The 25349-nt window shown below is 44.5% G+C and overlaps 1 protein-coding gene across 1 annotated transcript in view; it reads right to left on the bottom strand.

The window, feature by feature from the left end:
- Positions 1-25349, bottom strand: part of LOC135527678 (plexin-B3-like) — a 194238-nt gene that overhangs the window by 86350 nt on the left and 82539 nt on the right. Inside the window, 5 exon segments of the mRNA XM_064956165.1 lie at positions 3453-3615; positions 5503-5635; positions 6213-6313; positions 9327-9455; positions 20067-20246. Of these exon segments, the coding sequence (XP_064812237.1) occupies positions 3453-3615; positions 5503-5635; positions 6213-6313; positions 9327-9455; positions 20067-20246 (706 nt within the window).

Consider the following 25349-nt stretch of genomic DNA (forward strand, 5'->3'; position numbering starts at 1 on the left):
GAGGCTGTTATAGCAGTGAAGGGGGGACCAACTCCATATTTATGCCCATGATTTTGGAATGAGACGTGTGACGAGCAGCTGTCCACGTACTTTTGGTCTTGTAGTGTATCTATACCTAGAACATACTTTTGGTCATGTAGTGTATCTATACCTAGAACATACTTTTGGTCTTGTAGTGTATCTATACCTAGAACATACTTTTGGTCTTGTAGTGTATCTATACCTAGAACATACTTTTGGTCTTGTAGTGTATCTATACCTAGAACATACTTTTGGTCTTGTAGTGTATCTATACCTAGAACATACTTTTGGTCTTGTAGTGTATCTATACCTAGAACATACTTTTGGTCTTGTAGTGTATCCATACCTAGAACATACTTTTGGTCTTGTAGTGTATCCATACCTAGAACATACTTTTGGTCTTGTAGTGTATCTATACCTAGAACATACTTTTGGTCTTGTAGTGTATCCATACCTAGAACATACTTTTGGTCTTGTAGTGTATCCATACCTAGAACATACTTTTGGTCTTGTAGTGTATCTATACCTTGTTAGAACATACTTTTGGTCTTGTAGTGTATCCATACCTAGAACATACTTTTGGTCTTGTAGTGTATCTATACCTAGAACATACTTTTGGTTTCGTAGTGTATCTATACCTAGAACATACTTTTGGTCTTGTAGTGTATCTATACCTAGAACATACTTTTGGTCTTGTAGTGCATCTATACCTAGAACATACTTTTGGTCTTGTAGTGTATCCATATCTAGAACATACTTTTGGTCTTGTAGTGTATCTATACCTTGTTAGAACATACTTTTGGTCTTGTAGTGTATCCATACCTAGAACATACTTTTGGTCTTGTAGTGTATCTATACCTAGAACATACTTTTGGTCATGTAGTGTATCTATACCTAGAACATACTTTTGGTCTTGTAGTGTATCTATACCTAGAACATACTTTTGGTCTTGTAGTGTATCTATACCTAGAACATACTTTTGGTCTTGTAGTGTATCTATACCTAGAACATACTTTTGGTCTTGTAGTGTATCCATATCTAGAACATACTTTTGGTCTTGTAGTGTATCTATACCTTGTTAGAACATACTTTTGGTCTTGTAGTGTATCCATACCTAGAACATACTTTTGGTCTTGTAGTGTATCTATACCTAGAACATACTTTTGGTCTTGTAGTGTATCTATACCTAGAACATACTTTTGGTCTTGTAGTGTATCTATACCTAGAACATACTTTTGGTCTTGTAGTGTATCTATACCTAGAACATACTTTTGGTCTTGTAGTGTATCCATACCTAGAACATACTTTTGGTCTTGTAGTGTATCCATACCTAGAACATACTTTTGGTCTTGTAGTGTATCTATACCTAGAACATACTTTTGGTCTTGTAGTGTATTCATACCTAGAACATACTTTTGGTCTTGTAGTGTATCCATACCTAGAACATACTTTTGGTCTTGTAGTGTATCTATACCTTGTTAGAACATACTTTTGGTCTTGTAGTGTATCCATACCTAGAACATACTTTTGGTCTTGTAGTGTATCTATACCTAGAACATACTTTTGGTTTTGTAGTGTATCTATACCTAGAACATACTTTTGGTCTTGTAGTGTATCTATACCTAGAACATACTTTTGGTCTTGTAGTGTATCTATACCTAGAACATACTTTTGGTCTTGTAGTGTATCCATATCTAGAACATACTTTTGGTCTTGTAGTGTATCTATACCTTGTTAGAACATACTTTTGGTCTTGTAGTGTATCCATACCTAGAACATACTTTTGGTCTTGTAGTGTATCTATACCTAGAACATACTTTTGGTCATGTAGTGTATCTATACCTAGAACATACTTTTGGTCTTGTAGTGTATCCATATCTAGAACATACTTTTGGTCTTGTAGTGTATCTATACCTTGTTAGAACATACTTTTGGTCTTGTAGTGTATCTATACCTAGAACATACTTTTGGTCATGTAGTGTATCTATACCTAGAACATAATTTTGGTCATGTAGTGTATCTATACCTAGAACATACTTTTGGTCTTGTAGTGTATCCATATCTAGAACATACTTTTGGTCTTGTAGTGTATCTATACCTTGTTAGAACATACTTTTGGTCTTGTAGTGTATCTATACCTAGAACATACTTTTGGTCATGTAGTGTATCTATACCTAGAACATACTTTTGGTCATGTAGTGTATCTATACCTAGAACATACTTTTGGTCATGTAGTGTATCTATACCTAGAACATACTTTTGGTCATGTAGTGTATCTATACCTAGAACATACTTTTGGTCATGTAGTGTATCTATACCTAGAACATACTTTTGGTCATGTAGTGTATCTATACCTAGAACATACTTTTGGTCATGTAGTGTATCTATACCTAGAACATACTTTTGGTCATGTAGTGTATCTATACCTAGAACATACTTTTGGTCATGTAGTGTATCTATACCTAGAACATACTTTTGGTCTTGTAGTGTATCTATACCTAGAACATACTTTTGGTCTTGTAGTGTATCTATACCTAGAACATACTTTTGGTCTTGTAGTGTATCTATACCTAGAACATACTTTTGGTCTTGTAGTGTATCTATACCTAGAACATACTTTTGGTCTTGTAGTGTATCCATACCTAGAACATACTTTTGGTCTTGTAGTGTATCTATACCTAGAACATACTTTTGGTTTTGTAGTGTATCTATACCTAGAACATACTTTTGGTCTTGTAGTGTATCTATACCTAGAACATACTTTTGGTCTTGTAGTGTATCTATACCTAGAACATACTTTTGGTCTTGTAGTGTATCCATATCTAGAACATACTTTTGGTCTTGTAGTGTATCTATACCTTGTTAGAACATACTTTTGGTCTTGTAGTGTATCCATACCTAGAACATACTTTTGGTCTTGTAGTGTATCTATACCTAGAACATACTTTTGGTCTTGTAGTGTATCTATACCTAGAACATACTTTTGGTCTTGTAGTGTATCTATACCTAGAATATACTTTTGGTCTTGTAGTGTATCCATACCTAGAACATACTTTTGGTCTTGTAGTGTATCTATACCTTGTTAGAACATACTTTTGGTCACGTAGTGTATCCATACCTAGAACATACTTTTGGTCTTGTAGTGTATCTATACCTAGAACATACTTTTGGTCTTGTAGTGTATCCATACCTAGAACAATATGTATTTGCCGTCAATAGGCCGGGGGTCTAAGTGTGGCACAAAGCACCTGGCCGTGACTCAAAACGGATCAAAATAAATCTAGTCATGTGATAACCTGGCTGTCTTGGACTAAGTCTGTCATGGTATTGTATCTCAACAAGACTAACCTGGATAAATAATCAAATATATAAAAATAAAAAGATTTACAGATATATTTTTATATAAAACTTTAAATAAAATGGCCGCTTACCACTTCCTGGTGGGCTGGGTGGGAGGAGCTCAGGCAGGGGTGATTGACAGGTTATGGTGGTTCCCGTAACAACAGCTGGTTGAGGGGCGAGGGTTCCAAAGGAGCAGGACAGAGACTCCTCCTCCTCTGACAGGGTGGGCAGCAGGGCCACAATAAGAGAAACCTGGGAGAGGAAACAACAAGGAACTTCAACTCAACTATGTTTGCAGTATCCTGAAGTAAAAGGGCCTTTTTCTTCTCAGTCAGTCTCAACCTGTTTCTACATAATCATCTCATGCCATGTTTTTACTCCAGAATGACACATCATTGATAAATATTTTTAGTAAAAACAAGGCATGAGTTGATATGTTTTTGTATTGATTGACTAGAGAAGTTACCTGGTTTGTCAGGTCTTAATGAGACACTGATTTTCCTGAATCAAGAACAGCAATTAGAGGAACAATATTTGGAGTTCCCTGACTTTATTCAATACTATACTGCCACAGTTCCCCCACCTGAGTCACTATACTGCCACAGTTCCCCCACCTGAGTCACTATACTGCCACAGTTCCCCACCTGAGTCACTATACTGCCACAGTTCCCCACCTGAGTCACTATACTGCCACAGTTCCCCACCTGAGTCACTATACTGCCACAGTTCCCCACCTGAGTCACTATACTGCCACAGTTCCCCACCTGAGTCACTATACTGCCACAGTTCCCCACCTGAGTCACTATACTGCCACAGTTCCCCACCTGAGTCACTATACTGCCACAGTTCCCCACCTGAGTCACTATACTGCCACAGTTACCCACCTGAGTCACTATACTGCCACAGTCCCCCCACCTGAGTCACTATACTGCCACAGTTCCCCACCTGAGTCACTATACTCCCACAGTTCCCCCACCTGAGTCACTATACTGCCACAGTCCCCCACCTGAGTCACTATACTGCCACAGTTCCCCACCTGAGTCACTATACTGCCACAGTTCCCCACCTGAGTCACTATACTGCCACAGTTCCCCACCTGAGTCACTATACTGCCACAGTTCCCCACCTGAGTCACTATACTGCCACAGTTCCCCCACCTGAGTCACTATACTGCCACAGTTCCCCCACCTGAGTCACTATACTGCCACAGTTCCCCCACCTGAGTCACTATACTGCCACAGTTCCCTCACCTGAGACACTATACTGCCACAGTTCCCCCACCTGAGTCACTATACTGCCACAGTTCACCCACCTGAATCACTACACTGCCACAGTTCCCCACCTGAGTCACTATACTGCCACAGTTCCCCACCTGAGTCACTATACTGCCACAGTTCCCCCACCTGAGTCACTATACTGCCACAGTTCCCCCACCTGAGTCACTATACTGCCACAGTTCCCCCACCTGAGTCACTATACTGCCACAGTTCCCCACCTGAGTCACTATACTGCCACAGTTCCCCACCTGAGTCACTATACTGCCAGAGTTCACCCACCTGAGTCACTATACTGCCACAGTTCCCCACCTGAGTCACTATACTGCCACAGTTCCCCCACCTGAGTCACTATACTGCCACAGTCCCCCCACCTGAGTCACTATACTGCCACAGTTCCCCCACCTGAGTCACTATACTGCCACAGTTCCCCACCTGAGTCACTATACTGCCACAGTTCCCCCACCTGAGTCACTATACTGCCACAGTTCACCCACCTGAGTCACTATACTGCCACAGTTACCCCACCTGAGTCACTATACTGCCACAGTTCCCCACCTGAGTCACTATACTGCCACAGTTCCCCCACCTGAGTCACTATACTGCCACAGTTCCCCCACCTGAGTCACTATACTGCCACAGTTCCCCCACCTGAGTCACTATACTGCCACAGTTCCCCCACCTGAGTCACTATACTGCCACAGTTCCCCACCTGAGTCACTATACTGCCACAGTTCCCCCACCTGAGTCACTATACTGCCACAGTTCCCCACCTGAGTCACTATACTGCCACAGTTCCCCCACCTGAGTCACTATACTGCCACAGTTCCCCACCTGAGTCACTATACTGCCACAGTTCACCCACCTGAGTCTCCTCCTCTCTGCTTTGGATGGCAGGATCCAAGCTCTGGACAGTCACACACTGGTTGGCAGGCTGGTAGCTCCACAGCCAGTGGTTGGCTTGGCCCTCACGACTACACTCCATTCGACGACTACATCTGAATAAAGGAAAATAAACACAGATTACCATGGAGACAGCAGAGACTGTGTTCTGGTCTGGTTGTTAACACAGATTACCACGGAGACAGCAGAGACTGTGTTCTGGTCTGGTTGTTAACACAGATTACCACGGAGACAGCAGAGACTGTGTTCTGGTCTGGTTGTTAACACAGATTACCATGGAGACAACAACCAGACCAGAACACAGTCTCTGCTGTCTCCATGGTAATCTGTGTTAACAACCAGACCAGAACACAGTCTCTGCTAACACAGATTACCATGGAGACAGCAGAGACTGTGTTCTGGTCTGGTTGTTAACACAGATTACCATGGAGACAGCAGAGACTGTGTTCTGGTCTGGTTGTTAACACAGATTACCATGGAGACAGCAGAGACTGTGTTCTGGTCTGGTTGTTAACACAGATTACCATGGAGACAGCAGAGACTGTGTTCTGGTCTGGTTGTTAACACAGATTTCCATGGAGACAGCAGAGACTGTGTTCTGGTCTGGTTTATCCACTGTGGTACCAATAAGATGGGTGATGCTGTAATGTGTTCTGTGTGGGTGTACAGTACCTTCCCTCCAGGACACACCAGCCACAGTGAGGGTCTCTGATAGACAGACAGGACTGGCAGTCAGGCTGCTGTTCACACTGAGATATAGACACCTTGGACACCTGAGAGAGAGAGACAGATTAGTTCTCTACATTATCAACTCCACAGATCTCAAGTCAAGATAAGACAAAAGACATCAGGTCTATTACCCACATGGAGATAAAAGACATCAGGTCTATTACCCACATGGAGATAAAAGACATCAGGTCTATTACCCACATGGAGATAAAAGACATCAGGTCTATTATCCACATGGAGATAAAAGACATCAGGTCTATTATCCACATGGAGATAAAAGACATCAGGTCTATTATCCACATGGAGATAAAAGACATCAGGTCTATTATCCACATGGAGATAAAAGACATCAGGTCTATTATCCACATGGAGATAAAAGACATCAGGTCTATTACCCACATGGAGATAAAAGACATCAGGTCTATTATCCACATGGAGATAAAAGACATCAGGTCTATTACCCACATGGAGATAAAAGACATCAGGTCTATTACCCACATGGAGATAAAAGACATCAGGTCTATTACCCACATGGAGATAAAAGACATCAGGTCTATTATCCACATGGAGATAAAAGACATCAGGTCTATTACCCACATGGAGATAAAAGACATCAGGTCTATTACCCACATGGAGATAAAAGACATCAGGTCTATTACCCACATGGAGATAAAAGACATCAGGTCTATTATCCACATGGAGATAAAAGACATCAGGTCTATTATCCACATGGAGATAAAAGACATCAGGTCTATTACCCACATGGAGATAAAAGACATCAGGTCTATTACCCACATGGAGATAAAAGACATCAGGTCTATTATCCACATGGAGATAAAAGACATCAGGTCTATTACCCACATGGAGATAAAAGACATCAGGTCTATTATCCACATGGAGATAAAAGACATCAGGTCTATTACCCACATGGAGATAAAAGACATCAGGTCTATTATCCACATGGAGATAAAAGACATCAGGTCTATTACCCACATGGAGATAAAAGACATCAGGTCTATTACCCACATGGAGATAAAAGACATCAGGTCTATTACCCACATGGAGATAAAAGACATCAGGTCTATTACCCACATGGAGATAAAAGACATCAGGTCTATTACCCACATGGAGATAAAAGACATCAGGTCTATTACCCACATGGAGATAAAAGACATCAGGTCTATTACCCACATGGAGATAAAAGACATCAGGTCTATTATCCACATGGAGATAAAAGACATCAGGTCTATTACCCACATGGAGATAAAAGACATCAGGTCTATTACCCACATGGAGATAAAAGACATCAGGTCTATTATCCACATGGAGATAAAAGACATCAGGTCTATTATCCACATGGAGATAAAAGACATCAGGTCTATTATCCACATGGAGATAAAAGACATCAGGTCTATTATCCACATGGAGATAAAAGACATCAGGTCTATTACCCACATGGAGATAAAAGACATCAGGTCTATTATCCACATGGAGATAAAAGACATCAGGTCTATTATCCACATGGAGATAAAAGACATCAGGTCTATTATCCACATGGAGATAAAAGACATCAGGTCAGGTCTATTTGTCCTTTATAAATGACTGAATACAGTTGAGATTTATTTTCAGAAATATTTAAATCATTTTTTAAAGTAAATTGGATCCCATGTGTGGGGAAAAGTTAAAACACAAATAAATACATTATATAGTCTGAGACATTTTCCAAATGGCAAAACTAAGAGATATTTTCCTAAACTTTCTGGACCAAAAAAAACACTGTCTAATCTCCTGGACTAAAAACACTGTCTAATCTCCTGGACTAAAACACTGTCTAATCTCCTGGACTAAAACACTGTCTAATCTCCTGGACTAAAAACACTGTCTAATCTCCTGGACTAAAAACACTGTCTAATCTCCTGGACTAAAAACACTGTCTAATCTCCTGGACTAAAACACTGTCTAATCTCCTGGACTAAAAACACTGTCTAATCTCCTGGACTAAAACACTGTCTAATCTCCTGGACTAAAACACTGTCTAATCTCCTGGACTAAAAACACTGTCTAATCTCCTGGACTAAAAACACTGTCTAATCTCCTGGACTAAAAACACTGTCTAATCTCCTGGACTAAAACACTGTCTAATCTCCTGGACTAAAAACACTGTCTAATCTCCTGGACTAAAACACTGTCTAATCTCCTGGACTAAAAACACTGTCTAATCTCCTGGACTAAAACACTGTCTAATCTCCTGGACTAAAACACTGTCTAATCTCCTGGACTAAAACACTGTCTAATCTCCTGGACTAAAAACACTGTCTAATCTCCTGGACTAAAAACACTGTCTAATCTCCTGGACTAAAAACACTGTCTAATCTCCTGGACTAAAAACACTGTCTAATCTCCTGGACTAAAAACACTGTCTAATCTCCTGGACTAAAACACTGTCTAATCTCCTGGACTAAAAACACTGTCTAATCTCCTGGACTAAAAACACTGTCTAATCTCCTGGACTAAAAACACTGTCTAATCTCCTGGACTAAAACACTGTCTAATCTCCTGGACTAAAACACTGTCTAATCTCCTGGACTAAAAACACTGTCTAATCTCCTGGACTAAAAACACTGTCTAATCTCCTGGACTAAAAACACTGTCTAATCTCCTGGACTAAAACACTGTCTAATCTCATGGACTAAAAACACTGGGCTATGGTAAGTAGTGGTACTGAGGTCTACCTTGCCATCAGTGAGGATATAGAGGGGCTAAGGGTTAGGGTCTAAGTGTAGGGGATAGGGTCTACCTTGTCATCAGTGAGGATATAGAGGGGCTAAGGGTTAGGGTCTAAGTGTAGGGGATAGGGTCTACCTTGCCATCAGTGAGGATATAGAGGGGCTAAGGGTTAGTGTCTAAGTGTAGGGGATAGGGTCTACCTTGCCATCAGGGAGGATATAGAGGGGCTAAGGGTTAGGGTCTAAGTGTAGGGGATAGGGTCTACCTTGCCATCAGTGAGGATATAGAGGGTCTAAGGGTTAGGGTCTAAGTGTAGGGGATAGGGTCTACCTTGCCGTCAGTGAGGACGTAGACATTCTGTCCAGACTGGTCCAGTAGTAGGTCAGCGTTGACTGGACTGTCCTGGTCCACCAATACACTCTGATACAACGTCCCTGTTGTGTCGGTCTGGAGAAATACCTGCCCGGAGAAACAAGGACAATATTTACTCTCTCTTTCACCTGTCATGTACACAGTCATATCTCAATGGACTGGTGTTGGTGTGTATTGCAGCAATGGGCACGGACACCACTGCTCAGCTCAGCGTGTTTAGATCAACATCTGTTGCCATTAGAAGTAATCTAGAGGGGAAAGAAACGCACACCTATTTAGGTGAGGTGCTGGCTAGTGGAGTAAAACACTTAACATAAAGGAGAGCAGGGCGTTACCTGGCTCGAGTCGGCTCGCGTTACCTGGCTCGAGTCGGCTCGCGTTACCTGGCTCGAGTCGGCTCGCGTTACCTGGCTCGAGTCGGCTCGCGTTACCTGGCTCGAGTCGGCTCGCGTTACCTGGCTCGAGTCGGCTCGCGTTACCTGGCTCGAGTCGGCTCGCGTTACCTGGCTCGAGTCGGCTCGCGTTACCTAGCCCGAGTCGGCTCGCGTTACCTAGCTCGAGTCGGCTCGCGTTACCTAGCCGGAGTCGGCTCGCGTTACCTAGCCGGAGTCGGCTCGCGTTACCTAGCCGGAGTCGGCTCGTGTTTCCTCAATAAGTAGCTATCAGCAGAGTCAGTGCTAGTAAGAAAAGAGTTGCGGCATTAAACAAGATACTCTTTGAAGAAATAGGTTCTCAGATGTTTTCCGGACACTACAACCAAAGATGCTGTATAAATTAAGTTCACTCAGGCCCCTTTAGCATTGAAAGAAAAACGAGCCAGTTCCTGTCTACTTAAGGGGGTGGCTCTCCCACAGACAACAATATGATAGCAGATGGATCTGGTCTACTTAAGGGGGTGGCTCTCCCACAGACAACAATATGATAGCAGACGGATCTGGTCTACTTAAGGGGGTGGCTCTCCCACAGACAACAATATGATAGCAGACGGATCTGGTCTACTTAAGGGGGTGGCTCTCCCACAGACAACAATACGATAGCAGACTGATCTGGTCTACTTAAGGGGTGGCTCTCCCACAGACAACAATATGATAGCAGACGGATCTGGTCTACTTAAGGGGGTGGCTCTCCCACAGACAACAATATGATAGCAGACGGATCTGGTCTACTTAAGGGGGTGGCTCTCCCACAGACAACAATATGATAGCAGATGGATCTGGTCTACTTAAGGGGGTGGCTCTCCCACAGACAACAATATGATAGCAGACGGATCTGGTCTACTTAAGGGGTGGCTCTCCCACAGACAACAATATGATAGCAGACGGATCTGGTCTACTTAAGGGGGTGGCTCTCCCACAGACAACAATATGATAGCAGACGGATCTGGTCTACTTAAGGGGTGGCTCTCCCACAGACAACAATATGATAGCAGACGGATCTGGTCTACTTAAGGGGTGGCTCTCCCACAGACAACAATACGATAGCAGACTGATCTGGTCTACTTAAGGGGTGGCTCTCCCACAGACAACAATATGATAGCAGACGGATCTGGTCTACTTAAGGGGTGGCTCTCCCACAGACAACAATATGATAGCAGATGGATCTGGTCTACTTAAGGGGGTGGCTCTCCCACAGACAACAATATGATAGCAGACGGATCTGGTCTACTTAAGGGGGTGGCTCTCCCACAGACAACAATATGATAGCAGATGGATCTGGTCTACTTAAGGGGGTGGCTCTCCCACAGACAACAATATGATAGCAGACGGATCTGGTCTACTTAAGGGGGTGGCTCTCCCACAGACAACAATATGATAGCAGACGGATCTGGTCTACTTAGTTCATTGACTTTTATTGAAACAGAAGAAAAACAAATGAGGGAGTTGGATGTCTCACTTCCGCTTCCATCTGACGAGAACACTTCATATTCTGTAATTCCGTACATTTGTAACAGTATATGCGAGGAGCTTTGCATGGAGATACACAGATCTCAGTAATGTAACAAATGTTTTCCTACATTTACATTACATTTACATTTAAGTCATTTGGCAGACGCTCTTATCCAGAGCGACTTACAAATTGGGGAATTCACCTTATGACATCCAGTGGAACAGCCACTTTACAATAGTGCATCTAAATCATTTAAGGGGGGTGAGAAGGATTACTTTATCCTATCCTAGGTATTCCTTAAAGAGGTGGGGTTTCAGGTGTCTCCGGAAGGTGGTGATTGACTCCGCTGTCCTGGCGTCGTGAGGGAGTTTGTTCCACCATTGGGGGGCCAGAGCAGCGAACAGTTTTGACTGGGCTGAGCGGGAACTGTACTTCCTCAGTGGTAGGGAGGCGAGCAGGCCAGAGGTGGATGAACGCAGTGCCCTTGTTTGGGTGTAGGGCCTGATCAGAGCCTGGAGGTACTGCGGTGCCGTTCCCCTCACAGCTCCGTAGGCAAGAACCATGGTCTTGTAGCGGATGCGAGCTTCAACTGGAAGCCAGTGGAGAGAGCGGAGGAGCGGGGTGACGTGAGAGAACTTGGGAAGGTTGAACACCAGACGGGCTGCGGCGTTCTGGATGAGTTGTAGGGGTTTAATGGCACATGCAGGGAGCCCAGCCAACAGCGAGTTGCAGTAATCCAGACGGGAGATGACAAGTGCCTGGATTAGGACCTGCGCCGCTTCCTGTGTGAGGCAGGGTCGTACTCTGCGGATGTTGTAGAGCATGAACCTACAGGAACGGGCCACCGCCTTGATGTTAGTTGAGAACGACAGGGTGTTGTCCAGGATCACGCCAAGGTTCTTAGCGCTCTGGGAGGAGGACACAATGGAGTTGTCAACCGTGATGGCGAGATCATGGAACGGGCAGTCCTTCCCCGGGAGGAAGAGCAGCTCCGTCTTGCCGAGGTTCAGCTTGAGGTGGTGATCAGTCATCCACACTGATATGTCTGCCAGACATGCAGAGATGCGATTCGCCACCTGGTCATCAGAAGGGGGAAAGGAGAAGATTAATTGTGTGTCGTCTGCATAGCAATGATAGGAGAGACCATGTGAGGTTATGACAGAGCCAAGTGACTTGGTGTATAGCGAGAATAGGAGAGGGCCTAGAACAGAGCCCTGGGGGACACCAGTGGTGAGAGCGCGTGGTGAGGAGCCAGATTCTCGCCACGCCACCTGGTAGGAGCGACCTGTCAGATAGGACGCAATCCAAGCGTGGGCCGCGTCGGAGATGCCCAACTCGGAGAGGGTGGAGAGGAGGATCTGATGGTTCACAGTATCGAAGGCAGCCGATAGGTCTAGAAGGATGAGAGCAGAGGAGAGAGAGTTAGCTTTAGCAGTGCAGAGCGCCTCCGTGATACAGAGAAGAGCAGTCTCAGTTGAATGACTAGTCTTGAAACCTGACTGATTTGGATCAAGAAGGTCATTCTGAGAGAGATAGCGGGAGAGCTGGCCAAGGACGGCACGTTCAAGAGTTTTGGAGAGAAAAGAAAGAAGGGATACTGGTCTGTAGTTGTTGACATCGGAGGGATCGAGTGTAGGTTTTTTCAGAAGGGGTGCAACTCTCGCTCTCTTGAAGACGGAAGGGACGTAGCCAGCGGTCAGGGATGAGTTGATGAGCGAGGTGAGGTAAGGGAGAAGGTCTCCGGAAATGGTCTGGAGAAGAGAGGAGGGGATAGGGTCAAGCGGGCAGGTTGTTGGGCGGCCGGCCGTCACAAGAAGCGAGATTTCATCTGGAGAGAGAGGGAGAAAGAGGTCAGAGCACAGGGTAGGGCAGTGTGAGCAGAACCAGCGGTGTTGTTTGACTTAGCAAACGAGGATCGGATGTCGTCGACCTTCTTTTCAAAATGGTTGACGAAGTCATCTGCAGAGAGGGAGGAGGGGGAGGGGGAGGAGGATTCAGGAGGGAGGAGAAGGTGGCAAAGAGCTTCCTAGGGTTAGAGGCAGATGCTTGGAATTTAGAGTGGTAGAAAGTGGCTTTAGCAGCAGAGGCAGAGGAGGAAAATGTAGAGAGGAGGGAGTGAAAGGATGCCAGGTCCGCAGGGAGAGGCGAGTTTTCCTCCATTTCCGCTCGGCTGCCCGGAGCCCTGTTCTGTGAGCTCGCAATGAGTCGTCGAGCCACGGAGCGGGAGGGGAGGACCGAGCCGGCCTGGAGGATAGGGGACATAGAGAGTCAAAGGATGCAGAAAGGGAAGAGAGGAGGGTTGAGGAGGCAGAATCAGGAGATAGGTTGGAGAAGGTTTGAGCAGAGGGAAGAGATGATAGGATGGAAGAGGAGAGAGTAGCGGGGGAGAGAGAGCGAAGGTTGGGACGGCGCGATACCATCCGAGTAGGGGCAGTGTGGGAAGTGTTGGATGAGAGCGAGAGGGAAAAGGATACAAGGTAGTGGTCGGAGACTTGGAGGGGAGTTGCAATGAGGTTAGTGGAAGAACAGCATCTAGTAAAGATGAGGTCGAGCGTATTGCCTGCCTTGTGAGTAGGGGGAAGGTGAGAGGGTGAGGTCAAAAGAGGAGAGGAGTGGAAAGAAGGAGGCAGAGAGGAATGAGTCAAAGGTAGACGTGGGGAGGTTAAAGTCGCCCAGGACTGTGAGAGGTGAGCCGTCCTCAGGAAAGGAGCTTATCAAGGCATCAAGCTCATTGATGAACTCTCCGAGGGAACCTGGAGGGCGATAAATGATAAGGATGTTAAGCTTGAAAGGGCTGGTAACTGTGACAGCATGGAATTCAAAGGAGGCGATAGACAGATGGGTAAGGGGAGAAAGAGAGAATGACCACTTGGGAGAGATGAGGATCCCGGTGCCACCACCCCGCTGACCAGAAGCTCTCGGGGTGTGCGAGAACATGTGGGCACTACTATCCTATGGGCCCCTGTAAAGAAATGTAGGGAATAGGTGCCATTTGGCACACAACCCTCCTCACAGTGCTGGCCCACAATGCACTGCACATGACATTCCCTCTGGGGCCAGTAACCAATCAGCAGTCAGAACATGTCCTACTGCGTTGCCTTCGGACATCACACACACACACACACCTCCTGCGTTAGGAGAAGCTGGGGTTATTCGTTCCCCTTCTGTTACCCCTTCCGCCCCGGGGTAAGACGCCTCCGCGCTAGATACAAACTCAAACCACCGCGATGTGGACACGTGATCCACCCCTCCCATATTATCCCCCTCTTACCCAGGATGCACAGCTTGTGCCCAAAACACTGACAGACTGCTCTACACATGCCACAGGCACATCAATACAATCACTATTTACATCCACATCAACATTAGGGAGACATGGCTGGGAATATCTTGCAATGAAAACCACTAGGAAAGTTATTCATTTGGAATTACATGGGGGCTAGGAAAGGCCGGGCACCCCACCCCCACAACCAATCGGGCACCCCACAACCAATCGGGCACCCCACAACCAATCAGGCACCCCACCCCCACCCCCAATTTAGACCCGTGTCCATTGGGCTGTGGCTGTGTGTGTGTGTGTGTGTCTCTGTGTGTCTGTGTGTGAGTGAGTGATTAGGGAGTGTGTCGTTAGTGTGTGTGTGTGTGTGTGTGTGTGTGTGGCTGTGTGTGTGTGTGTGGGAGGTATCTATCCTGAGGACTAGCAGGCAGCACGAGGCATTGTGGGGCTGAGCAGGATCTGGTTTCATCAATAATTCACATTAGCAACATGTTTCATGTTAATTAACTCTCTGTGGAACTGCCTGTTGGAACAGTGATAGTGGTTAACACAGCACTAATGAAGAGTGTAGCTCAGGGGTGGGCAGCCGGCGTGGGCCCCGGTCTCTAATGGAGATGAAAGTAGGGGTGGGCAGCCGGCGTGGGCCCCGGTCTCTAAAGGAGATGAAAGTAGGGGTGGGCAGCCGGCGTGGGCCCCGGTCTCTAATGGAGATGAAAGTAGGGGTGGGCAGCCGGCGTGGGCCCCGGTCTCTAATGGAGATGAAAGTAGGGGTGGGCAGCCGGCGTGGGCCCCGGTCTCTAATGGAGATGAAAGTAGGGGTGGGCAGCCGGCGTGGGCCCCGGTCTCTAATGGAGATGAAAGTAGGGGTGGGCAGCCGGCGTGGGCCCCGGTCTCTAATGGAGATGAAAGTAGGGGTGGGCAGCCGGCGTGGGCCCCGGTCTCTAATGGAGATGAAAGTAGGGGTGGGCAGCCGGCGTGGGCCCCGGTCTCTAATGGAGATGAAAGTAGGGGTGGGCAGCCGGCGTGGGCCCCGGTCTCTAATGGAGATGAAAGTAGGGGTGGGCAGCCGGCGTGGGCCCCGGTCTCTAATGGAGATGAAAGTAGGGGTGGGCAGCCGGCGTGGGCCCCGGTCTCTAATGGAGATGAAAGTAGGGGTGGGCAGCCGGCGTGGGCCCCGGTTTCTAATGGAGATGAAAGTAGGGGTGGGCAGCAGGCGTGGGCCCCGGTCTCTAATGGAGATGAAAGTAGGGGTGGGCAGCCAGCGTGGGCCCCGGTCTCTAATGGAGATGAAAGTAGGGGTGGGCAGCCGGCGTGGGCCCCGGTCTCTAATGGAGATGAAAGTAGGGGTGGGCAGCCGGCGTGGGCCCGGTCTCTAATGGAGATGAAAGTAGGGGTGGGCAGCCGGCGTGGGCCCCGGTCTCTAATGGAGATGAAAGTAGGGGTGGGCAGCCGGCGTGGGCCCCGGTCTCTAATGGAGATGAAAGTAGGGGTGGGCAGCCGGCGTGGGCCCCGGTCTCTAATGGAGATGAAAGTAGGGGTGGGCAGCCGGCGTGGGCCCCGGTTTCTAATGGAGATGAAAGTAGGGGTGGGCAGCAGGCGTGGGCCCCGGTCTCTAATGGAGATGAAAGTAGGGGTGGGCAGCCGGCGTGGGCCCCGGTCTCTAATGGAGATGAAAGTAGGGGTGGGCAGCCGGCGTGGGCCCCGGTCTCTAATGGAGATGAAAGTAGGGGTGGGCAGCCGGCGTGGGCCCCGGTCTCTAATGGAGATTAAAGCTGGGGTGGGAAATCTTTCCTGCCAAGGGTTGTTCCACACGCCTTTATCCAAACCATTGGACTCTACTACCCCGCCCCCCACACACATACACTGCTGCTGGAGCTGCTCCAAATACACTGTATATAGCCATGTTATTACCTGGTACTCCGTGTATATAGCCATGTTATTACCTGGTACTTCCTGTATATAGCCATGTTATTACCTGGTACTCCGTGTATATAGCCATGTTATTACCTGGTACTTCCTGTATATAACCATGTTATGACCTGGTACTTCCTGTATATAACCATGCTATGACCTGGAACTTCCTGTATATAACCATGCTATTTCCTGGTACTTCCTGTATATAACCATGTAACTTCCTGGTACTTCCTGTATATAGCCATGTTATTTTTACTCATCATTATTATTATTCACTGTGTCAAGTCACTTTCTATTTGATCTGTTTTATCTTTAACTCTGTATTGTTGGAAAAGGACCCGTCAGTCAGTCACTAAGTCTACACCTTCATTTGTAGGCTACAGTCATAGTGTTATGTAACCGAAAGTCTATATCAGGGCTGCCCAATCCGCCTGTTGACAGTCTATATCAGGGCTGCCCAATCCACCTGTTGACAGTCTATATCAGGGCTGCCCAATCCGCCTGTTGACAGTCTATATCAGGGCTGCCCAATCCGCCTGTTGACAGTCTATATCAGGGCTGCCCAATCCGCCTGTTGACAGTCTCTATCAGGGCTGCCCAATCCGCCTGTTGACAGTCTATATCAGGGCTGCCCAATCCGCCTGTTGACAGTCTATATCAGGGCTGCCCAATCCGCCTGTTGACAGTCTATATCAGGGCTGCCCAATCAGCCTGTTGACAGTCTATATCAGGGCTGCCCAATCAGCCTGTTGACAGTCTATATCAGGGCTGCCCAATCCGCCTGTTGACAGTCTATATCAGGGCTGCCCAATCCGCCTGTTGACAGTCTATATCAGGGCTGCCCAATCCGCCTGTTGACAGTCTATATCAGGGCTGCCCAATCCGCCTGTTGACAGTCTATATCAGGGCTGCCCAATCCGCCTGCTGACAGTCTATATCAGGGCTGCCCAATCCGCCTGTTGACAGTCTATATCAGGGCTGCCCAATCCGCCTGTTGACAGTCTATATCAGGGCTGCCCAATCCGCCTGCTGACAGTCTATCAGGGCTGCCCAATCCGCCTGTTGACAGTCTATCAGGGCTGCCCAATCCGCCTGTTGACAGTCTATATCAGGGCTGCCCAATCCGCCTGTTGACAGTCTATATCAGGGCTGCCCAATCCGCCTGCTGACAGTCTATCAGGGCTGCCCAATCCGCCTGTTGACAGTCTATCAGGGCTGCCCAATCCGCCTGTTGACAGTCTATATCAGGGCTGCCCAATCCGCAAAGAACATAAAAGTTAATATGGCGATTTATTTGCACTTTTACTTTAGTGTTTAGGAATATTTCTATTCTGTACAGGTTTACTTCTTTTCACCGAGTATGGATTAACGATGATGTTGATCCATTTTCTCTCATCACAGCCGTTCAACTAACTAGTCACCATTAGGTATCTGTAGCCTGTATCTTTGTAGTGACTGGTTGTAATGATACACCATCTACAGTGTAATTAATAACTCCACCATGATCAATGCTTTTATATTTTAAATTCATCCTGTAACACAACAAATTGTGGAAGAAGTCAAAGGGTGTGAATACTGTCTGAAGGCTCTGTAAATACACTAGACATAATATCTTATGGAGAACGTGTGACGGAGAACGTGTAATGGAGAATGTGTGACGGAGAACGTGTGACGGAGAACGTGTGACGGAGAACGTGTGACGGAGAACGTGTGACGGAGAACGTGTGACGGAGAATGTGTGACGGAGAACGTGTGACGGAGAATGTGTGACGGAGAACGTGTGACGGAGAATGTGTGACGGAGAACGTGTGACGGAGAACGTGTGACGGAGAATGTGTGACGGAGAACGTGTAATGGAGAATGTGTGACGGAGAACGTGTAATGGAGAATGTGTGACGGAGAACGTGTAATGGAGAATGTGTGACGGAGAACGTGTAATGGAGAATGTGTGACGGAGAACGTGTGACAGAATGTGTGACGGAGAACGTGTAATGGAGAATGTGTGACGGAGAACGTGTGACGGAGAACGTGTAACGGAGAATGTGTGACGGAGAATGTGTGACGGAGAACGTGTGACGGAGAACGTGTAATGGAGAACGTGTAATGGAGAACGTGTGACGGAGAACGTGTGGCGGTGAACGGGTGACGGTGAACGGGTGACGGAGAACGTGTAATGGAGAACGTGTGGCGGTGAACGGGTGACGGTGAACGTGTAATGGAGAACGTGTAATGGAGAACGGGTGACGGAGAACGTGTAATGGAGAACGTGTAATGGAGAACGTGACATAAGCTTTAAAAAAAGCACCCGACAGCCGCTGGCTGCTGATAAGCTTTCTTGACTTGAACATAATGTTTTTGCCAACACCTTTAACCAACTAAACAGCTGCTCTTAGCGGCAATGTGGTTCCAACTAATAGGCTACGTTGAAGTGTAAACTCTATCATCCAATTAGAATGTGGGGAGGTCAACATAATTAAAAAATAAATCTACCAAAATCTATTCATTTTAAAATGTTGATAACTTCGCCTTGCCTTTATCAATCACCTGATAAGGTGCTGTGAAAAAATAAATACATTGCTAACATATGATGATAGTCCCTGGGTTGCCTGGGAGGAGATCCCCGAGCTGGAAAAGGATGAAGATCCCCGATCTAGAAAAGGATGAAGATCCCCGAGCGAGAAAAGGATGAAGATCCCCGATCTAGAAAAGGATGAAGATCCCCGAGCTAGAAAAGGATGAAGATCCCCGAGCTAGAAAAGGATGAAGATCCCCGAGCTAGAAAAGGATGAAGTTCCCCGAGCTAGAAAAGGATGAAGTTCCCCGAGCTAGAAAAGGATGAAGTTCCCGAGCTAGAAAAGGATGAAGATCCCTGATCTAGAAAAGGATGAAGATCCCTGATCTAGAGTATCATGTGCAGCAATGGAGGCTCCACACAGGAGGAAGGGGAAGACCAGCCTCAGTGAATTTCATAAATATAAAAATTGTGAAACATTTAAAGTTACCCTTTTTATGTAAAACTATACTAAATATAGTCAAGTCACCAAATAATTTATAAAAAAACCCACTGTTTTGCAAAGAAGGTCTACAGTAGCCTCAACAACACTCTGTAAGGTACCACCATGGTGTAGCCGGAGGACAGCTAGCTTCCGTCCTCCTCTGGGTACATTGACTTCAATACAAACCTTAGGAGGCTCATGGTTCTCAACCCCTTCCATAGACTTACACAGTAATTATGACAACTTCCGGAGGACGTCCTCCAACCTATCAGAGCTCTTGCAGCATGAACTGATATGTTGTCTACCCAATCAAAGGATCAGAGAATAATTCTAGTACCGAAAGCATAAGCTACAGCTAGCTAGCACTGCAGTGTATAAAATGTGGTGGATAATTGACTCAGAGAGAGACAATAGTTTTAAAATTAATATATTCCAAAATGAAGGAGAAGCAGAGAAAGAGAGAGTCATTTTTTTCAGTTTCACTTACTTAGCTAGCAAACGCAGCTAGCTAGTTTAGCGCACTGAAACTCCCTGCCACAGCCATCCATTCTTGTCCACCAGCAATGCGATGGTGTGTGTGCCTCTCGTTACTGTGTGTGTGTGTGTCCGTGCGTGCGTATATACCTTGTGCAGCCATCCGTTCTTGTCCCCGAGCAGAGCGATGGTGTGGCCGGCCTCGGTAGTGGTGGTGACCGCGGTGAGTAGAGTGTCCCTGGTCAGAGAGGGGGTGGCTGACAGAGGAACAGCAGAGGCGATGGGGCTGGGGGTGTGTTCCCCTCCACACGGGTACTTCTTTAACGAATCCTAAAGAAAAGAAGAGTCAGAGGTGATTGGTTGATTAAAATACTAAATACATATCAAAGCGATCTGGCAAAAGACAACATTATGACATCACCGTATTCTGTATCAGAAAGACAACATTAAGACATCACTGTATTCTGTATCAGAAAGACAACATCACTGTATTCTGTATCAGAAAGACAACATTAAGACATCACTGTATTCTCTATCAGAAAGACAACATTACGACACATTGCTGTATTCTGTCATGACTCTCCTGGTCGAGCATCAAAGGCCTCAGATCAGCTTAGTAAATAGCTGACAACAACCTCACCCTCTTACCCACAGAAGGAGAGGAGGGGGTGGGCCGGTTTTGACACCCTAACACTCGGTCGTAAATTACAGCAGGAGGGGAATCTCTGCCTTTGCTCCCCAGTATTGGGAAAGGAATGTCTTTGTTACAGAGACAAACTATAAACACCCAAAGAGAGAACTTTCAAACAATATTTTTAAGATATGAATGTTAAGAACGGCCTGTGGAGATCTGAAGAATAAATCAGGTCATATTGTTTATTATTTTGTGACTTTGTTAAGAGGGAAACACATTCAAATCAAATGTTATTTGTTAAATTCTCCGAACACCTTACAGTGAAATGTTTACTTACAAGCCCCTTAACCAACAATAAGGTTTTAAGAAAATACCTAAAAAGTCTGGGTAGCCATTTGACTGGGAGATGAATTCACCTTTCAGCAGGACAATTACCTACAACAAATATACACTGGTGTTGCTTACCAAGACAACATTGAATGTTCATGAGAAGCCTAGTTACAGTTTTGATTTAAATCAACTTGAAAATGGGTGTCTAGCAATGATCAACAACCGATGTGACAGAGCTTGAAGAATGTTTGAAAGAATAATGTACAAATCTTGTTCAATCCAGGCGTGAAAAGCTCTTAGAGATTTACCCAGAAAGACTCACAGCTGTAAGGTGATTCTGCCAATGGTGATTCTGCCAATGGTGATTCTGCCAATGGTGATTCTGCCAATGGTGATTCTGCCAATGGTGATTCTGCCAATGGTGATTCTGCCAAAGGTGATTCTGCCAATGGTGATTCTGCCAATGGTGATTCTGCCAAAGGTGATTCTGCCAAAGGTGATTCTGCCAAAGGTGATTCTGCCAAAGGTGATTCTGCCAAAGGTGATTCTGCCAAAGGTGATTCTGTCAATGGTGATTCTGCCAATGGTGATTCTGCCAATGGTGATTCTGCCAAAGGTGATTCTGCCAAAGGTGATTCTGCCAAAGGTGATTCTGCCAATGGTGATTCTGCCAAAGGTGATTCTGCCAAAGGTGATTCTGCCAAAGGTGATTCTGCCAAAGGTGATTCTGCCAAAGGTGATTCTGCCAAAGGTGATTCTGCCAATGGTGATTCTGCCAATGGTGATTCTGCCAAAGGTGATTCTGCCAATGGTGATTCTGTATTGACTCAGGAGTGTGAATAACTCTCATTTACATATATGTATTTCATTTTCAATATATTTGCTAACCTTTAAAAAATATATATTTTCACTTTGTCATTATGGTGTAGTGTGTGTAGATGGAGGAGAGAAAAATATTTTATCCATCGTGTAGTCAGGCTGCATGTGGAATAAGACAATACTTTCTGAAGGTACTATACATTGATGTGTATCGTTTTAATTTACATTTTGTTTTTACCTTTATTTAACTAGGCAAGTCAGTTAAAGAACAAATTCTTATTCACAATGACGGTCTACCAGAGAACAGTGGGTTCAACTGCCTTGTTCAGGGGCAGAATGACAGATTTTTAACATGTCAGCTCGGGGGATTCGATACAGCAACATTTCGGGTTACTGGCCCAACTCTCCAACCGCCGGGCTACCCTGCCGCCTCTACGCTCCAACCGCCGGGCTACCCCGTCGCCTCTACGCTCTAACCACCAGGCTACCTGCCTCCCCAAAGTGATGGTAAAGTGATGTGTATAGTGATGTGTATAGTGCATAGTGATGTGCATAGTGATGTGCATAGTGATGTGCATAGTGATGTGCATAGTGTATAGTGATGTGTACAGTGTATAGTGATGTGTATAGTGTATAGTGATGTGTATAGTGTATAGTGATGTGTATAGTGATGTGTATAGTGTATAGTGATGTGTATAGTGATGTGTATAGTGTATAGTGATGTGTATAGTGTAGTGTATAGTGTATAGTGTAGTGTATAGTGTATAGTGATGTGTATAGTGTAGTGTATATAGTGTAGTGTATAGTGATGTGTATAGTGTATAGTGATGTGTATAGTGTATAGTGATGTGTATAGTGTATAGTGATGTGTATAGTGTAGTGTATAGTGTATAGTGTAGTGTATAGTGATGTGTATAGTGTATAGTGATGTGTATAGTGTATAGTGATGTGTATAGTGTATAGTGATGTGTATAGTGCATAGTGATGTGTATAGTGCATAGTGATGTGTATAGTGATGTTTATAGTGCATAGTGATGTGTATAGTGATGTGTATAGTGCATAGTGATGTGTATAGTGCATAGTGATGTGTATAGTGTATAGTGATGTGTATAGTGATGTGTATAGTGTATAGTGATGTGTATAGTGATGTGTATAGTGATGTGTATAGTGTATAGTGATGTGTAGTGCATAGTGATGTGTATAGTGATGTTTATAGTGCATAGTGATGTGTATAGTGATGTGTATAGTGCATAGTGATGTGTATAGTGCATAGTGATGTGTATAGTGCATAGTGATGTGTATAGTGCATAGTGATGTGTATAGTGTATAGTGATGTGTATAGTGATGTGTATAGTGTATAGTGATGTGTATAGTGATGTGTATAGTGATGTGTATAGTGTATAGTGATGTGTAGAGTGATGTGTATAGTGTATAGTGATGTGTATAGTGTAGTGTATAGTGTAGTGTATAGTGTATAGTGATGTGTATAGTGTATAGTGATGTGTATAGTGTATAGTGATGTGTATAGTGTATAGTGATGTGTATAGTGATGTGTAGTGCATAGTGATGTGTATAGTGCATAGTGATGTGTATAGTGTATAGTGATGTGTATAGTGTATAGTGATGTGTATAGTGTAGTGTATAGTGTATAGTGTAGTGTATAGTGTATAGTGATGTGTATAGTGATGTGTATAGTGTATAGTGATGTGTATAGTGTATAGTGTAGTGTATAGTGATGTGTATAGTGTATAGTGATGTGTATAGTGATGTGTATAGTGTATAGTGATGTGTATAGTGCATAGCGTTGTGTATAGTGCATAGCGATGTGTATAGTGCATAGCGATGTGTATAGTGCATAGTGATGTGTATAGTGATGTGTATAGTGTAGTGTATAGTGTAGTGTATAGTGTAGTGTATAGTGTAGTGTATAGTGTAGTGGATAGTGCAGTGTGTAGTGTATAGTGCAGTGTATAGTGTATAGTGATGTGTATAGTGTATAGTGATGTGTAGTGTATAGTGATGTATAGTGTATAGTGATGTGTATAGTGTATAGTGATGTGTATAGTGATGTGTATAGTGCATAGCGATGTGTATAGTGCATAGTGATGTGTATAGTGATGTGTATAGTGATGTGTATAGTGTATAGTGATGTGTATAGTGTATAGTGATGTGTATAGTGATGTGTATAGTGTATAGTGATGTGTATAGGGATGTGTACAGTGATATGTATAGTGCATAGTGATGTGTATAGTGTATAGTGATGTGTATAGTGATGTGTATAGTGATGTGTATAGTGTATAGTGTATAGTGATGTGTATAGTGTATAGTGATGTGTATAGTGTATAGTGATGTGTATAGCGATGTGTATAGTGCATAGTGATGTGTATAGTGATGTGTATAGTGATGTGTATAGTGTATAGTGATGTGTATAGTGATGTGTATAGTGATGTGTATAGTGTATAGTGATGTGTATAGTGTATAGTGATGTGTATAGTGATGTGTATAGTGTATAGTGATGTGTAGTGATGTGTATAGTGTATAGTGATGTGTATAGCGATGTGTATAGTGCATAGTGATGTGTATAGTGATGTGTATAGTGATGTGTATAGTGTATAGTGATGTGTATAGTGATGTGTATAGTGTAGTGTATAGTGTAGTGTATAGTGTAGTGTATAGTGTAGTGTATAGTGTATAGTGATGTGTATAGTGTATAGTGATGTGTATAGTGTATAGTGATGTGTATAGTGATGTGTATAGTGATGTGTATAGTGCATAGTGATGTGTAGTGTATAGTGATGTGTATAGTGATGTGTATAGTGATGTGTATAGTGATGTGTATAGTGTAGTGTATAGTGTAGTGTATAGTGTAGTGTATAGTGTAGTGTATAGTGTATAGTGATGTGTATAGTGATGTGTATAGTGTATAGTGATGTGTATAGTGATGTGTATAGTGTATAGTGTATAGTGTAGTGTATAGTGTATAGTGATGTGTATAGTGCATAGCGATGTGTATAGTGCATAGTGATGTGTATAGTGATGTGTATAGTGTAGTGTATAGTGATGTGTATAGTGATGTGTATAGTGATGTGTATAGTGCATAGCGATGTGTATAGTGCATAGTGATGTGTATAGTGATGTGTATAGTGTAGTGTATAGTGTAGTGTAGTGTATAGTGTATAGTGATGTGTATAGTGTATAGTGATGTGTATAGTGTATAGTGATGTATAGTGTATAGTGATGTGTATAGTGTATAGTGATGTGTATAGTGTATAGTGATGTGTATAGTGCATAGCGATGTGTATAGTGCATAGTGATGTGTATAGTGATGTGTATAGTGATGTGTATAGTGTATAGTGATGTGTATAGTGTATGGTGATGTGTATAGTGATGTGTATAGTGATGTGTATAGTGATGTGTATAGTGATGTGTATAGTGTATAGTGATGTGTATAGTGTATAGTGATGTGTATAGTGTATAGTGATGTGTATAGTGATGTGTAGTGTATAGTGATGTGTATAGTGTATAGTGATGTGTATAGCGATGTGTATAGTGCATAGCGATGTGTATAGTGCATAGTGATGTGTATAGTGATGTGTATAGTGATGTGTATAGTGTATAGTGATGTGTATAGTGATGTGTATAGTGATGTG

Source organism: Oncorhynchus masou, chromosome 33 (assembly GCF_036934945.1).
Source record: "Oncorhynchus masou masou isolate Uvic2021 chromosome 33, UVic_Omas_1.1, whole genome shotgun sequence".
Taxonomy (NCBI): domain Eukaryota; kingdom Metazoa; phylum Chordata; class Actinopteri; order Salmoniformes; family Salmonidae; genus Oncorhynchus; species Oncorhynchus masou.